General features: G+C 55.2%; 5 protein-coding genes across 5 annotated transcripts; 2 read left to right on the plus strand and 3 right to left on the minus strand.

The window, feature by feature from the left end:
- On the plus strand, positions 1 to 2,840 carry EsH8_V_000607 (transcription factor domain-containing protein; the record flags this gene model as incomplete). Its single annotated transcript, XM_083273123.1, has 3 exons — positions 1 to 508; positions 599 to 1,196; positions 1,244 to 2,840. 3 exons carry the CDS (start codon positions 1 to 3, stop codon positions 2,838 to 2,840), a joined length of 2,703 nt encoding a protein of 900 aa, XP_083125838.1.
- A 650-nt stretch (positions 2,841 to 3,490) lies between these two features.
- Positions 3,491 to 4,916, minus strand: EsH8_V_000608 (PLC-like phosphodiesterase; the record flags this gene model as incomplete). Its single annotated transcript, XM_083273124.1, has 4 exons — positions 3,491 to 4,036; positions 4,137 to 4,241; positions 4,393 to 4,799; positions 4,865 to 4,916. 4 exons carry the CDS (start codon positions 4,914 to 4,916, stop codon positions 3,491 to 3,493), a joined length of 1,110 nt encoding a protein of 369 aa, XP_083125839.1.
- Positions 4,917 to 5,732: 816 nt separating this feature from the next.
- EsH8_V_000609 (uncharacterized protein) lies at positions 5,733 to 7,821 on the minus strand (the record flags this gene model as incomplete). The annotated part of the gene is made up of 4 exons (XM_083273125.1): positions 5,733 to 6,476; positions 6,525 to 6,661; positions 6,713 to 7,458; positions 7,628 to 7,821. 4 exons carry the CDS (start codon positions 7,819 to 7,821, stop codon positions 5,733 to 5,735), a joined length of 1,821 nt encoding a protein of 606 aa, XP_083125840.1.
- Positions 7,822 to 8,656: 835 nt separating this feature from the next.
- Positions 8,657 to 9,094, plus strand: EsH8_V_000610 (ubiquinone biosynthesis protein COQ7-domain-containing protein; the record flags this gene model as incomplete). The annotated part of the gene is made up of 1 exon (XM_083273126.1): positions 8,657 to 9,094. The coding sequence occupies one exon, from the start codon at positions 8,657 to 8,659 to the stop codon at positions 9,092 to 9,094; it is 438 nt and encodes a 145-aa protein (XP_083125841.1).
- Positions 9,095 to 9,304: 210 nt separating this feature from the next.
- Positions 9,305 to 14,800, minus strand: EsH8_V_000611 (uncharacterized protein; the record flags this gene model as incomplete). Its single annotated transcript, XM_083273127.1, has 2 exons — positions 9,305 to 9,311; positions 9,366 to 14,800. The coding sequence occupies 2 exons, from the start codon at positions 14,798 to 14,800 to the stop codon at positions 9,305 to 9,307; spliced, it is 5,442 nt and encodes a 1,813-aa protein (XP_083125842.1).
- Positions 14,801 to 15,863: the final 1,063 nt, after the last annotated feature.

Genomic DNA, 15,863 nt, shown 5'->3' on the forward strand with positions numbered 1-15,863 from the left:
ATGCCTGGAATCCTGCCTATGAAGGTCATCAAGGTAGGCACCAGCTCCCAGAGCCGGATAGCCCAAGCCTGTGACCGGTGTCGGAGTAAGAAGATCCGCTGCGACGGAATCAGGCCAACCTGCTCGCAATGCGCCAACGTCGGCTTCGAGTGCCGCACCAGCGACAAGCTGAGCCGCCGTGCCTTCCCGCGCGGATACACCGAGTCTCTTGAGGAGCGTGTGCGCCAGCTCGAAAACGAAGTGAGGGAGCTCAAGGACCTGCTGGATGAGAAGGACGAGAAGATTGACATGTTATCGAGGATGCATGGGAACCACAGCCACACAGCACACCGCAGCCCCTCGGTCGCAGCATCGGCACACTCGCCGGCATTGTCGGCGGAGGGTAGGAAGGACGCTGGGACGCCGTTAAAGGAGGACACTTTCCGCGTGCAGGCGTCGCCGTTGCTGCTCGGCGTCGAGAACTCAGACTCATACTTTATGGGTCCCTCAAGCGGCCGTGCCTTCATCGGTTCGTACAACCTCTCTTCCCCCCTCCCCCATTTCAACACTCCGTATCCCTGTACTTCTGAGTGAGCCGTTTGCTAATCATCAGAAATAGAGTCATTTAAGCGTAAGATGCAAGAAAACGGCAAGTCATGCTCAGACTTCAACCCAGAGGCGTTCCTGCACATCCAGGGCTGCCACCCCCTGACGCCAAAGTCACCAGACCAGTCTCTGAGAGTGCCGCCGCGCCTGTTCTCAGACCGCTGCGTCAACGTATTCTTCCAGGAATGGGCCCCTTTATTCCCCGTCCTACACAAGCCCACTTTCTTGCACATTTACGAGGAGTTTGTGTCCGACCCGGAAAAGGTTAAGAACAACCATAAGATTGCCCAGCTCTACCTTGTCTTTGGCATCGCGGCACTCGGCAACGACCAGGCCGACCTTGAACAGATTGCGGCCTGCGAACAGCAATGGCAACGGGCCGTCGAAGCAGTCCTAATGGAGAACACCATGGCCACTCTACAGTGCCTTGAGTTGGCCCTGCTCTACTGCATTGTTAGAGCGGATTACAAGCGCCTCCAGCACTACAAGGGAATTGCTGTCGGCCTGTCTCACCGTCTCGGTTTGCACCAGAGCCAGAAGCGCTTCTCGTTTGGTGCGCTCACCATTGAGACACGTAAGAAGGTCTTTTGGACGCTTTACACCTTGGACTGGTGAGTATTCTCAAATCTCGGCATGAAACTTTGACTAACGATTGCAGCTTCTCTGGAGCCATCCTTGGCCTGCCTAAATTGCTCAAGGAGGATGAGATCCACACCGAATATCCGTCAGACACCGACGATGAGTATGTGACCGAGAAAGGCTTCCAGCCGACTCTCCCTGGCGAATACACCCGTCTGTCGAGCGCACTCGCACTCTTTCGCTGCTGCCGCATTCTGGCCAAGGTCATGGAAAAGAACTATCCCGCCGCCACATCCCACGAGCTGTCGTTGCAACAAATGTCTTCCATGGAGGCTGAGCTTGACGAGTGGTGCGAGTCGCTGCCGGCTCACCTCAAGCTAACCTTCAAGCAAGATAAGCCTTCGACCGACGTCACCGGAAGCCGCTCCCCCTTGCTAGCTCTCGCCTACTACTACACCCGGATACTCATTTATCGCCCTGCGGTCGGTTCCTCGCTCGGCCACAAGGCCGCGCCTGCGCTGCTCACGATTGGCGAGTCAAGCAAGCACATTGTTCAAATCATCCAGTTGCTTGAAGAGCGCAACATGACGTTCTCCTTCTGCCTCAACAAGACAGATACCCTGGTGCTCTGCGGCATGACCCTGCTGTATCAGAGCTTTGACCTGAAACAGGAAAGCATGATGCTGAAGGATGTTGAGCGTCTGGTTAATGCCGTTATCAACATACTCACAAAAGCCAAGGCCCCTGGCTCCTTCGATCTCAAGCGCGTGGCCGGCATGCTTATCCGCCTCGACGAGGCAAACCTGCCCACCCCGCCACAACAGAGCCCCGAATCATCCATGCCGGCGCCGCAACGGTCTTCGCCGCCTGCCCCAGCACCCAAGAAGAAGTCGCCTCAGCAGACCCTTGGCCGTCTGCCGGGTGCGGCTGCCAGCGAGAGTGATCTCATCCAGCAACAGGAGAGGATGCGTCGCATGACGATGCCTAGCACCCACAACCGCCCAGAACTGTACCGATCTCGTTCCAAGCCCTCGTTCGACAACCTGCAACAGCAAGACATGGCCCCTCGCCGCGACCATCGACTGTCCATGTCCCAGATCACCAGCCGCGTCCGTGCATCAGCGAAACAGAACCTCGATTACCTCTCTCTGAGCACTACGCCCAACGGTTCATCGCCTCCATCGCCAACGTCGGCACGTCTACATCAACACATCCTTGCCGCAGCGCACCAAAACTTGTACTCCCAGCAGCAGCAGCAGCAGCAGCAGCAACAGCAACCACAAAAGGTCTCTGGTGTGTCAACAACCGAATGGGAAGCCTTGCTGGGCTCGATGGATGGAGGCCTGAACAACGTTTATGACGCCATCTACGGCGGTGGCGGCGGCCTGCCGACGATGAGCGAGACCCCGGCGTCGACGAACCTCGACAGCTGGAGTCCCGACTCGTGGGACCTGGCCAACTTCAACATTGGCGATTTCGGGGCGAACCCTGCGCCGCCGCAAAGCGTGCTGAGCGTCAGTGAGGAGAGTCTGAGTTCCGGCGAGGATTTGACTAGTGATCTGAACATGAGCGTCAGCAGCTTGGAGTATCGCAACGCGTTGCTGGCGTCGTGTAGTGCGAATAGTGGCAACGAAGGGTTGTTTTTGGACGGGCTTGATGGTAATTATGGGCTATGAAATGAAACAGGCAGCGAGCGACGACTTTTTGTTGTACAAAACACCTTTTTTTGGGGGTGGAATGGATACTGGGTTTTATGAGCATATTGCAATGACCCGTGATGGCTCAGATGGATGGGATAAGCAAGTTTTGGTTATGGATATCAATTTTATTCGATTTTAGGTCTCAGGGAGCGGACCGACGAAAATTCAAGTCTCTATGATTATCTTAATGATTGTTGATGTAGCGAATGAAAACTGCCGTAGTAGCATGTGCTATGCCTTTTTCACGACGAATGTTGGTTTCTTGCGTCAGGGGGAGGCGAGGAGAAGCAACATATCCACACGATCCACATGGTTTTCTGGTCAAAAATACTTGTGATTTCTAGTGACAGACGACAGCCCCACGGATTTCTATCTTGCTTCGATTTCCTGTAACGTTTACTCTAATAGCAGTGTGGTAATAATGTAATAAAGTGGGCGTCATCATCCTCCTCTCCAGGATATCTATTCGGCAACTGCAGTAAGCGCCCGCATATCCGCCAGGGCTCTCTCTGTAGTTGCTACACGTGTCTCCTCCCACCCCAGAACATGTTATTTATATGTGCTATCGCTCTGGTCTATCCCTCACATCGTCCTCTGTCTATCCACCCGTCTGCCCCCCCCTTTTCTCACAACTTCAGCGCCTTTGTCATCTTGGGCCCTGGCCCCACGACGCCGAACCGCGCGACGAGCATCAATATCGGCGTGAACACATGGACGAGGATCTGCACGCCCACGACTTCGAGGTACAGCTTCAGCGTCCTCTTCCACGTCCCGTCCCGCACCCTCCCCGCCCTCCTGGCAACCCTGGCAGTCTCCTCCTCGGGCGACAAGGAGCGGGCGACCGGGGCGTCTCCACCGCCGCCCTCCCATCGCCGGCAAACCTCGAGGAACAGCTCGGGGTCGTCGGTGATGACGCCGTCCACCTCGGCGCCGATGCTCCACTCCATCCACTCCTCGTCGTTGACGGTCCAGACGAACAGCTTCCTGTCCTCCTTCTTCAGCTTGCGGACGAAGCGCTTGCCCACGGGCCCGACAAGGGACTTTTGGAACATGTTGAAGGATAGGTTCGGCTGCGAAGACGAGAGGAACTTGCGGGCGTAGATGGGGGACCAGGAGATCAGGGATATGGGGTAGGTGGGCAGGTGGGTTTGGACGTGGTTTATATAAGGTTTCTGTTGCGCGGTCAGTTCCCTCCCTTTCTTTTTATTGACCCGTTTTATTTTCTTCCTTTTTATTCGGAGGGGGAGGGGGGAGTGGGATATAGCCACTTACATTCCAGCAACCGAGTACTATCCTCTTGTTCCACGGCACGGGGCCCGGCGTCTTGGCCAGGACTTGGGCTACGCGGCTGAGCAGTTCCGCCGGCGGGTCGTCGGTCTGTGTCTCACGGCATCAGCTTCTCGCTCACATTCTTCATCTCAAACGCTCGACTTCTCCGTCCTCATTTAGACACCTCCCGACGCCAGACCCTATCACTGCAGAGGGCGCCGGGTAACAAAAAAAAAGAAGAAGAAGAGAATCGGCTCACCTTGATATCAAGCAGGACCCAAACCGCCTCCCTGCCTTCCTCGCCCTCGCTGAGGAAACCCAACAGGTCCTCCAGCCGCGGCATCTTCTGCCTCGGCTCCCTGACCGTCTCCAGCGTCTCCAGGTACTCCCAATCGCACTCGTTGATCTTCTTGTCGACCCCGAAGCACCTTTTCAGGTTCCCGTCGTGCGAGAGCACCACGACGCCATCCTGCGACAAGTGCAGATCCGTCTCCAGGGCGTGCGCGCCAGCCTTCAGGGCGGCGCGGAAGGCCAGGATGGTGTTTTCTGGGTATAGGGATTTGAAGCCCCTGTGGGCTATCGCTTGCGGGAGGCGCTTTGGAGTGGAGGAGGAGGAGGAGGAGGAGGGGGACGACGAGGCGAGGGCGAGAGAGCGGGCAAACGGCGCTATTGAGGTTTGGTCAGCGCCGGGTCCAGACTTGTAAAGAGACGGGGTGGGAAGGGAGGCTTACCGGGTGGGATGAGGGCCTCGTCCTCGAGGAGGGGTTTCGTCTCCGAAGCCATGGCTGCGACTACTGGCGCCGGCGCTGATGATGCTCTGTGGTGTAGTGAGGCTTCGCAGCTGATGAAAGCTTGCCGTCGATATCGGACAGCCAGCTGGCTAGGGAATGTAAATCTCAACGGCCGGCGCTGTCGCATCAAACCTAGAATGAATAGCAGAGACGCGAATCAAGAAGACGAGGGTGGCATTCTCATGGATGACAGCGGACTGGGAAGGTGACAGGCAGAGAGTAGACCTGCGCGGCCCGGCTTCTTCGGTCGACTCGTAACCCGTAGCCGCACGCGGTCGTGGGGTGATTGATGGCCGACGGCGGGGGGCGGGCTTGTGGCATTGACGACATACCACCTCCTGCCCCTACCGTGCCTCGGAGCGCTGGATGCGGTGATGCCGTCCCACGTGCAGAAGCCAATGCGCCCCGATGGAGCTGGCGCATCTTTGCCCCGCAGACATACATGCTCCCAACACGTTGGCACGGGGCTCCATCTTAAGTCCGACCCCGCGGTGGGCGACTGTGAAGTGGCGCACCGCAGCTTCCGTACCACTGGAATCGGCAGGGATAGATCGATCACACGAACCGGCAGTATGGATGACGAGTCTTGGGCCGCCTGATTCATTTTTATCTGCTCCTCGTATCAAAAATGCTTCGCTTATTCCGCAGAATTCTTTTTCTAATCTACAACCATTGCGTTGGCTGGCCTAGTGATGCTTCTGTAGGCCCCCTGTCCATTTTATAGCGAAATGTTCAAGCCTAAACGTAACCCCCCACCCCCCTGCAGGAACCATGGTGCCTTGCCGTGTTTCCTTCTGTTCCCAATCCTCTAGTCGATCTCGACATCAATGTCGAGGTCCAAAGCTCCGATAATGTCATCATCCATAAGCGGCTTGTGAATTGTCGGGATGCCCTTCTTCTCCTGGTTCGCGGCCTGCAATTTAGCCAGATTGGGCAGTAGGGACTTTTCCTGAGCCCCAAGCTTGGGCGTCCCGTTTGCAGGGGTGCCGGCATTGCTGCCGTTTGTCGATGTCTTCTTAACGTCGTCAGCGTTGTGGACGAACTTGGCCTTGGTCCTCAACCGCCGTGACAAATCGTTCTTGATGTCCTCGCCTCTCTCGAGGGCTGCATCCAGCTTGCGCGCCTCGGCCTTCTCCTTGAGCTGCGCCTTTCTCACGTTTTGGGCGTTCTCCAGTCGGCGCTGGCGGTTGATGTCTGCCAAACGATCCTGCTGAGACGTCACACTCGGCTTGGACGTCGAGTCGCTGAGGCTCGTCTTGAAAGCAAGGACATTCGTCTTCAGGTCGTCAAGTTGTTCTTGCAAATCCTCCGCTTTTCTTGTGTTCCCTTGAGCTCGTGCAACATCAATATCCTGAGCGAGACGCTCGCGGACCTTGGGATCAAACTTCTTGCGGAGAGCGCTCTTGCGCTGGATGCGCTCGTCAATCTCTGTCGTGGTGAGATGATGGTTGATAAGCGCGTTGATATCGTCAATCTTGTTAAGAAGGACCTGCTTCTTGGGTAGACTAAGTCCCTCGGATTGCATGACCTTTTCGTATCGATTATATTCGCGCTGCGCCAGTCAGTCTCACAGATCATCAATTACATGGAACCGACCTACATCGGTAAATGGCCGATCTGACAAGAAGATGAAAGGGAATGGCCTTTCCGCCTTGCCATGAGCCGCCAAAACATACTGATCGGTGACAAAGGAGCCACCAGGACCAGTCATGGCATATGGCTTGCCAACAGTGATGGCTATACTAGGTCAGAGTCTTTCGCCTTGCAACGTGACAGTACCGTACTCACATTGAATGCGCGCCATGCGATACTCGTCTTGGCCCGTCTTGGGGTCTGGACCGATACTGATGCGGACATAGCATCCAACAATGGCCATCTCGAAGCTCGGGTTGAAACAATACTCGGCGAATCGACTCTTTCCAACGCGAATGCGCTCAAAATCACGAATATCGGGAGGCGGCAACTCGCGCGCGACAATCTCTTCCTCGGGCGAGCGCGACTTATGGTGACGGCGGCGGTCGCGCTCTTCCCAGTCACCTCCCTCGTCACTATCCTGGTCCCTGTAGTCGTCGTGCGGCGAATGGTTTCCCTTCTGGCGATCCTCCTCGCGGCGACGCGCGCGGTCGCTCTTTTCCGCACGTGCGCGACGCAGAGTATCTATTGCGGATGTCTTCCCATCGGTGCGCGGCCGTGACGTCTTGCGCGAGCCGTCCTCGAGGTCGGCAGCATCGGCGCTGCGCTTCTTCAACTTTTGCTTCTTCTCCTCGTTCTCCTGTTTGCTGACCAGCTGGCGCAGCATGCGGTTCTGTCGGTGGCGTTCGATCTCGGCTTGCCGTTCTGCAAGCAGCGACTCCCTTTCGACTTCACGCATCGCCATGACCTGCTCCTTCTCGGCAAGACTCCTAAACATGCCGTCGACTGGATACTTGTCTTCTTCATCGTCATCGTGCGTCGCCCTGTGCGGCTCGGCTTCGGAGTCGGACTCATCCATTGCGGCGGATCCAATCGAGTTCGGGCTACCGGGTACTGAAGAGCTGAGTAGCATGGTTAGCGACGCGAATGGCAGAAATAAGTGATGTGAGGCGAAAATTGCGCGCGACTGCGAAGGCGCATCGATATGTAAAGACGAGGCCCTGAGTAGCTGAAAGCGCGGGGTGAAGATCGAAATGCGCCGGAATGAAGTTGATTTGGGAAGGAACTTACGCCTCGCCTTCCTCCTCTGAGTCGTCTCCCCCAGCGCGCTTTTTTACTTTCTTCGCCTCGGGCTTCTTCACAGCTGCCTTGGGGGGAGGTGATGCGGATTGCGCCATGCTCTCCGCCTCCGACATCACCTCCTCCTCATCAGAGGACTCGCCACCACCCGCAAGGGCCAAAAGCTCGTCATCTATGTCGGCCATGGTGAATTACGGGCAGGCAATCGAATAGGGGACTGCGGGTGCCTGCGCTAGGCGGATCGAGGGATCGCGACTGAACGGTCGTCTACGCGACTAGCTATCGATGTGAAAACAAATACAATTAAATAAAGTAGCCTAAATGTTGGCAGCGTGAGCTCAATTGGTATGAAAGAACGTGCAGTCGGCAGAGGGTCAATGGCGATGATCTGGTAGTTGGAATAAGAACTTGAAAGTCTGGCTCCTATTCACAGCCTTGGACATTGTCGTCGAGAGCACGTCTTTGATTGGCCAATATTATGTCATTCAGCTGCAGCCTAGTGGGTCATCGGAGAATCGGGCTTTTCTCATCCGATCTGGAGTGACGTCAACCAATCAACACGCGCAGCTGCCTCGGCATCCGCCGGGTCAAATCATTCGATGTCATTGATATCTTCATTAGCCTTCGGCCGAGTTTGTGCTCCGAGTAGGGGTCTGCTCACCTTCAAATAAAATGGCGTCGGCACGATCATTTTTGAGACCTTGCAGCAGTCTTGCGAGGCTCACGGCGCGCAATGCGCATGCGCCAGCTCTTTGCATCTCGCGCAGACAGTTGTCCACCACAACTGCTGCACAGGCCGAAGCGACAAGCGCAGCAGCGCCTCCGCGCCGCAAGCCTCTGACCCAGGAGCAGCGGGAATTTCTCTCCTCAGCAGTAAGCTTCGATTCAAATTTCCACTGGTGTTCATATATTGACAGTAGCTAGCTTCGAGTGAACCAAGCTGGAGAATTGGCCGCTACCCGAATTTATACAGCCCAAACTCCGCCAATTGTCAACCGACACCCTCACCTTCGACCGCTGATGGCGCATATGTATGAGCAGGAAGAGGGACATCTCAATACGTTCAATGCTCTTATACACAAGCACCGCGTGCGCCCGACCGTGCTTTACCCTCTTTGGCAGGTCCTGTCAACTGGTTTGGGTTGGAGCACGGCAGTTATGGGCCGGGAGGCAGCAATGGCGTGCACGGAGGCTGTCGAGACGGAGATCGGGGATCACTACAATAATCAGATTCGGACTCTTCTTGAGATGGTCAACGATTGGGAGGCCGAGGGTTACGATGTTGGCCCTGAGTTCACCGACCTCATCAAGACACTGCGGCGGATTCGGGACGAGGAGTTGGAGCATCTGGACCACGCGGTCGAGCATGATGCCAAGAAAGCAGAGCCGCACTGGCTACTCACCGGTGTAATCCGGGCAGGTTGCAGAGGCGCGATCTGGGTGAGCGAAAAGATGTAATAAAGGATGTAGTGTAAGAATGTGTACAGTACATGTAATAACAGGGGCCGAAGCCGTACGAAAAGAAGCAATGCAACAGAAGAACCCCATGACGCCAAAATGCCGCCTCCCGACTCCACCCTGTGCATAAATGTCTCATGCAATGATTCAGCCATACAGTGAAGCTTTGTCCACTAGGTCGATAATACCGTTCTGGATTTTGTATAACACCTAGTTGCTACAATGGGTAATTAGCAACATGTCATGTGCAAAGATAGCGCTGAACACTTACTAGATTTGTAGAGGCGCGACGCCGTCCACCTGGAAGCCCCAGTTTCCATTCTGCTCTTCGGTAAGTAGCCAATCATAGGGGAAGTTGACAACATGACCCTGGATCATGCTGAGCAGCTCCTCCGCCTCAGCTCTCGGGAGAACCTCTTCGGGCGGCATGCCGCGCCGACTGCCCTTAGTAGTGGCCCGTCGGCGGCGTCTAACCGATCCTTGGGCTTGCTGAGCTGGGACGCTGACGTCTCTTGACGGTGGCTTCTCCAGAGGAGAGAACGTTGTTCTTCTTTCCCTGCTCTTCTCTCTTGCCGGTTCCAGCATGTTGGCATCGGGAACAGGCCCTGACTCGAAGGCCGGGAACGGTACATCTCCAGCAGGAAGAATAGGCGATGGGGCATCTTGTGGACGTCGAGAAGCGACCGCCTTTTCCGTATCTGTACTCAGATTGAACCCGCTGGAGCCTGGCAGTTCACTCTTCTCGTTTGGCTCTTGGTCATCGTCTCCGGGCACAATGATCTTAGGGTGAGACAAGTGATCAGACCTGATATGTAGGTTTTCTTCCACCTTCTCGGCGGCTGCCTTAGCAACCGCACCAGGGCCTGGGGCGCCCACACCGGCACCACCGCCAGCGACGGGAGATTGGTGGCGATTCAAGTTAGGTTCTGCTTCGTCGCTGTTCATCTTTCCTTCTAGACTCTCTTTGAAACGCTCTGTGTAAGACACGGCCTCGCGGTAATCAGGCCAAGTGAGCACTTCCGAATCAGGCATGCACCTGAAGACGCGACGGTAAAGTTTGGTGTTGTTCTCTGCAACTCTGTTCCAAATATCATCGAAGAATGACGAGTTGACGGGGTCGCGCATACAATCCTTATCGATATGCGCGGTTCTGATGTCGGCAGCTAGAGGATGCAACGGTCCATTGGTCGGTTGACCGTTCTGATCCAGATGAACGGGGGGGCCACCAATGTCAGTGTCGTCCACAGCAGGCAGGGTCGGAAGTCCTGCTGTGCGAGGCAGACCGAGCTGGTCCGTCGTCCGACGGTTTAGAGCAGGGATGGGCGGCAGGGCGTCATTGCTAACGCCGCCTTCTTCTTCCGCATGGTGATCGGCGGAGGCTCTGCGCTCGTGCGGTTGCATCGGCGATTCCAAAGTGCCCTTGCCCGGCAGCATACCGTGAACAAGGACCTCGCGGCCATTAACAATGACAGAGTCTCGTCCTTGGTCAAGTCCAAGGTTGGCTGCATCCCTCCAATTGTCTTTGCCGTAACCAGCAATGTCCAAAACATGTGTTTCGTTTTCGGCAACGCGGTCATCACGCTCTTTGCCCTTCGACGATGAAGACGTCGACGACGTATCCGCTTCAACTTCGTCTTGGTCCACGATGGCATCGTGATTGAAGCTGGTACCTTGGCCTGACAGCACTGGTTTGGTCGGTTTCTCGCCTGCCTGCTGCCCACTTGAGCTAGCAACAGGCGCTGACTCCGCCTCTTCTGCGTAAATCTGGTCCATCTCTGCCTCGTACTCCGCTTGGCGGTCTAGCTCAGCCTGTCTTTCCTCCTCCAAAATCTCGTCCACATCTAATCCGAGGTGTTCCCGCATAAGACGGAGTCGCAAAGTGTGCGCAAATCGTCCGACCCGATAAGGCCGGCCAGCCATCGTGGACCAGATCATATCAGTGTCGCGAACAACAGCAGCGAGCTCAGAGTCACGGCTTCCAAGCATTGATCGCTCATTAATATTGGCGGATCCAATGAGCGCCACCCGATCATCCACGATGATGCATTTGGCGTGGATGTAAAGCTGTTCTGTAACCAGGACGTTTCTGGCGCCAATCTTACCCCATTGTCGCAGACTGTAAAACTGAATGTAATCCTCTGGCTCGATGCCAGCGGCACGAAGTCGTGCAAAGATAGATCCATCACCACGACAGATACTGCGGTACTGGCACTGGAGAATGAGTCGGACACTGGTGCCTTCCTGCTCATCGACGGTATTCTGGAATCCCGGCATGAGAGGAATGACAATGCAAGCCTTCCAGTCTTCGTCGTTCTCATGAGCCCTGATGATACGCTCGACCAGTGCATCACCGATGCGGTTGACGATCTTGGTGTTGAAAGCTTCAGTGCTCGTGATGAAGAACTGGTTTTCAATGTAAACAAAGTGATCCGAGTCTTCTATCATCTTGACATAGGCATTTTGGATGCTGCATTCTGTGTGCTCAATTCCCAGAGACCAGTTGGCAGAGGACCTCAAGATCTGTACCTCACAAGTACCGGTCAGTCCAAGGGCGTCAAGCTCTGCCATCTTGACATCGGGAGGCGGGAGCAAGAACGGCAAGGGACGTGTTGTCTTCCTGCCCCTCTTGACGTAGTTCCATCGTTGGACAAAATGTCTTGTCAGGTCTCTGGCCGGTTGTCCTACGACCTGCATAGCAATGTCGTGCCACGGCATCCTGGGAACCTTGCTTCTGTCGTACATCTCTTCGTACGGTTCATCAAGTTTGAAGAAGTCCTGGACTCGAGGGTTTGAGTAGTCCTTGCCGGGGAAAAGTTGGCAATGTTCAGCATCCTTTGGTTGCTCACTGTGCTCGAAACCCGTTGGCTTATCATCTGTGATTGGGTGCTGGGGGCAGTCCCAACGGCCGAAACACAGATCAATGCCGCCAACAAAAGCCACATCATGGTCAACAATGCAAAGCTTTTCGTGGTGAGCAAAGAAGAATTGATTCTTCTTGAACTGGTTGGGAGACCGCTGGACAAAGATGTTGGGGTGAAGATTCAGGAGAGAGTACTTGGTGTACTCTGAATCGATAGGGATGGCAGCTTCCACGTTGCGGTAGACAATGACAAAAATCTTGACACCCTCTCGTGCCTTTCGCTGCAAGAGACGATCCAGACGCCACTTCTGGCTAATAGCCGCGGGGCGCCGCATGTAAAGTTCCGGAGTAAGCCACCAGTCATGGATGTAAATGACATCGCGAGCCATGCTGATTGCGCGGGATACGTTCCACATATAGTCTCTGCCGTCGACTAGCCACTGCGCAAAAACACCGGTTCGGACAGGAGCAAAACTATCAAAACGGTTGAGGTCGTGCCATTTGGTTTGCTTGAGCATTTCCGCAATCGAATCCTCGAATTGCTTCAATATGTGCTGGTTCCTCGAGAACAGCTTGACTTTTCGCTCGGCGGTGTGAAGTGTCAAGGTGTGATGCTTCTCGACGTCAGCCTCTTCTGTCAGGTCGATTTCTTTCTCCTCGGACTTCGCCTTGCCCTTGGACAGCTGTTTCAACGTGCTTCTCTTGGAAATTATGCGAAATTGGGAGTCCACCAGGTAAACATCATAGACGTTCATCTTCTCAGGCGATTCCACACAAACGATGTAACTAGACCGTACTAGAAACCATTTGCGGCTGTGGCGGGCAATGACCTTCTTTGGTGTCAAAACTCGACGAAAGTCCATGCCTTTTGAAGACTGGATGTGCAGGTAGCACTCCTTGCCGTGATAACTGCCCTCGGCAGCCAAGCGCACACCGAGGGCGGACAGCTCCAGAAACTTGCAAAGACGGTTGCTGTCTGCACGGAACATTAACCACCGGATCATGTCCTGCAAATACTTCTCAAGCACTCTTCTTTGTCGTTCAAAGTACCGCTTTCGTGCCTGGATCAGCTCGGCTTGATTCTCTCCGCCTGAGTCTCCAGGTTCGGTGAAGCCGGTCGACTTCCTACGCATACCAAGCATGCCGAGACGGGACTTCTTCCTAAAAGCCGGGCCACGACCTTCCCATTCACTGGCAGTTCCCTCTCCAGCGGTGCCTTCGTTGGCAGTACCTTCGGCAGCGGTAACGGCTTCGGCTATTTCATCGCCTCGGATGCTTGCTCCGTCTTCTTCCTCGCTGTCGTCCTTGTTGCGAGCGCTGCGTAGATAGGGGAAGGCGCCCCAAGGGAATTTGGGCATTTTAGGTCGGGCACCCACATCAGCGCGCCCGTGCAAGTACTTATCGTTGCTCATTGCAAGCTTGTATCGCACATGCAGATTGTAGATGTCCTTGAGTGTTCTGATAATGGTCCATTTCATGCGGCTTGGGCCGCTGCCATATTCGAGGTCCATCGTGAAGACCCAATGTCGCTCGCTGTCGTCATCGGACTCGGGTTGACTGTCGGTAATACGTAGGCGCACTTGTTCTAGGAGTACCGGGATGCGCTTGTTTCCGTGCTCATCCCTTTGGATCATGCTAGCCAGCATGAGAACGGCCGGCGCTCCAGCTCGCAACTCTGCCATAAGCTCAGCTGACTTGGCAAAATCAAAACGGTCCTCCTTCTTCTGCCTAAGAAGCTTCAGCGTGTTCTTGACGTATTTCCACGTTGACGCTCTCTCGCTGCCAAAAAAGGGTCTCTTGGGCGCCATGGCGTCCCCGTCCGAAACTCCACCGCCTCCGAGTACAGTAATGCGACGCATGTGGCCCGTCCTTCTGCCACCGGGGCTATCAGTGCCATCCCCATCGCGAGTCCTATGAGAGCGCATCCATGAAGGGCCTACAAGCTGGTCTCGTCCTTCGCCCTCAGACATGCCGTGTTGCTGTTCAGGATGGTCTGGCATGCTCAAGCGCCTTCGCAATCCCATCCGGCCGTAGCCAACAGGTGAGTCGGGGCCCGGTAGATGTCGCAGGTTTGGTGTGCTTGGGACCGACATTTGACTCTTCTTCGAACGGCGCATTCTCCTTTTTTTCTTGGGCTTAACGGCATCCGAGGCAGCTCCTTCATCGGCCGTCTCTTCAACATCCGCATCTGCATCGCTGCCTCCATCTTCCTCAAGCGTATGGGGTATCCTGGACCTATATTGCCCGGCAGTAGGCGAGCCACCCATGGACGGAGGCGTGCCGTTATCGTTTAAGTTGCCCGAACTGCTTGTTTTGAGAGTTTGCAAGCTACTAGAGCCAGTAAGCTGCTTCAATTTGGATATGAAGGCCGAACCAATTGATTTCCCGCCATCTTCCCATGACGGCTGCCGCGAGTGGGTGGCCGGAGCCTCCAGAACTTGGTCTGTCCTAGCAAATTGCACGCTCCGGCGATCGGTCGGCGAAGCTGGCTCAGGGGAGTAGGTGTCGTCTTCAGGCATCATTGGTAAGCCACCTGGGTTTAAACGTGGGCTTTCGGATGTATTGAGGGTCAAATGTGCAGGTCGCTTGCCATTCTGGACGGGCGACACGCTGTCGTGGGGAGCTCCTCCATTGATATAGTCTCGTGCTTCAACCGTGCTATCGATCGAGGTATCGGTGGGCTCTCTTGGTAACGGGAGGTCCTTCGGAGGAGGAGCCGGAGGGGCATCTTTTGGCGGAGGAGCTGGAGGGGCAGATAGGTCCGGCGAGCTTGCGAAGGTAGGCAACGCGGCTTGAGTGTTTCTTGTCATTGGAGAGATGGATTCATCTCGTCTCGGTTCCGTCATGGTGACGGGGTGTGTGTAATAAGGAAAGGATGAATCGAGAGAAGGTCGAGATTCGGGTCAGTATTGGGTATGCAAGGCAAGGTGCGATTAAGGTCGGAAAATGGCAAGAACGCTTCAAGCATGGCTTGCTTGTCGTCGTAATGTCAGAGACAGTAACCCAACACAAGGTTGGGCTTGGGTTCGGAAGAACGGGTCGTGGGGCTTGTTTGGTGTTTGAGATGGTGGACGAGGCAATCGTGTGTTCGGGTGAGGGAGAGAAGCTAAAGCGAGACACCAACGGCACTGGTGGTAAATTGCCGGCACCTGCAAGTTGATAGAATAGCTGCTGAGAAACCTAGCCGAAAGGTTTGGCAGGAGACCATCAAAATGCGGCTGCGCCGAAAGGGTTGTTAAGCTGAGGTGCTTCTGCAAGTTGCAGGGTTGAGAGAAGATCGATAAGTATTGCAGTTGTGGTATCGTCGAGGACCTGGTAAGGGCCTGGGTAGCTGGGGAACAGGGAGGGCGATGGGGTGCAGTGAAAGGGAAGGGAGGGTCCAGGACCAGTGATCCTTGTGACGGCCTGCAAATCCCCAGCCAAGTTGCAAGGTTAGTGGATAGAGAGGCTTAATTGCCTTTTGGCTCCGAGCCAATGGGCGCCAATGGGGCGCAATTAGGGAGCAAGGGGGTGACCAGCGGCACCCTCCGGGGGCGTACTAGTCCAATGTCACGCCCAATCTTCAGTGGCTACTTCACTATTTGGGCGCGGTGCAGCTGATGGGGACTTGACAAGAAAGGCCAATGGAGCTTCACGGTCCAAAAGACCACGAGTGGCATCGGGTTTTTAGGCTTTGGGATGTCCCGATCTCATGTTCATATGTACGCGTGAGGGAGCCGAGGTGCAGCTGCGAAGGAACATGAGCTCTACAGGGGCCCCTTCCTGCCCAGATTGCATCCAAACCCAAAGTTCAACTGTTGTGCGAGCTCGAAATGACCCCAATTACAGACGACGCAAATCCCGCAATTATGGATCGGTGCTTCTATTATACATACGACTTTCCGGGCAAAGCATGGCCTACCGTGGGGG

The sequence above is a fragment of the Colletotrichum jinshuiense genome, chromosome 5 (assembly GCF_051148585.1).
Source record: "Colletotrichum jinshuiense chromosome 5, complete sequence".
Lineage (NCBI taxonomy): Eukaryota > Fungi > Ascomycota > Sordariomycetes > Glomerellales > Glomerellaceae > Colletotrichum > Colletotrichum jinshuiense.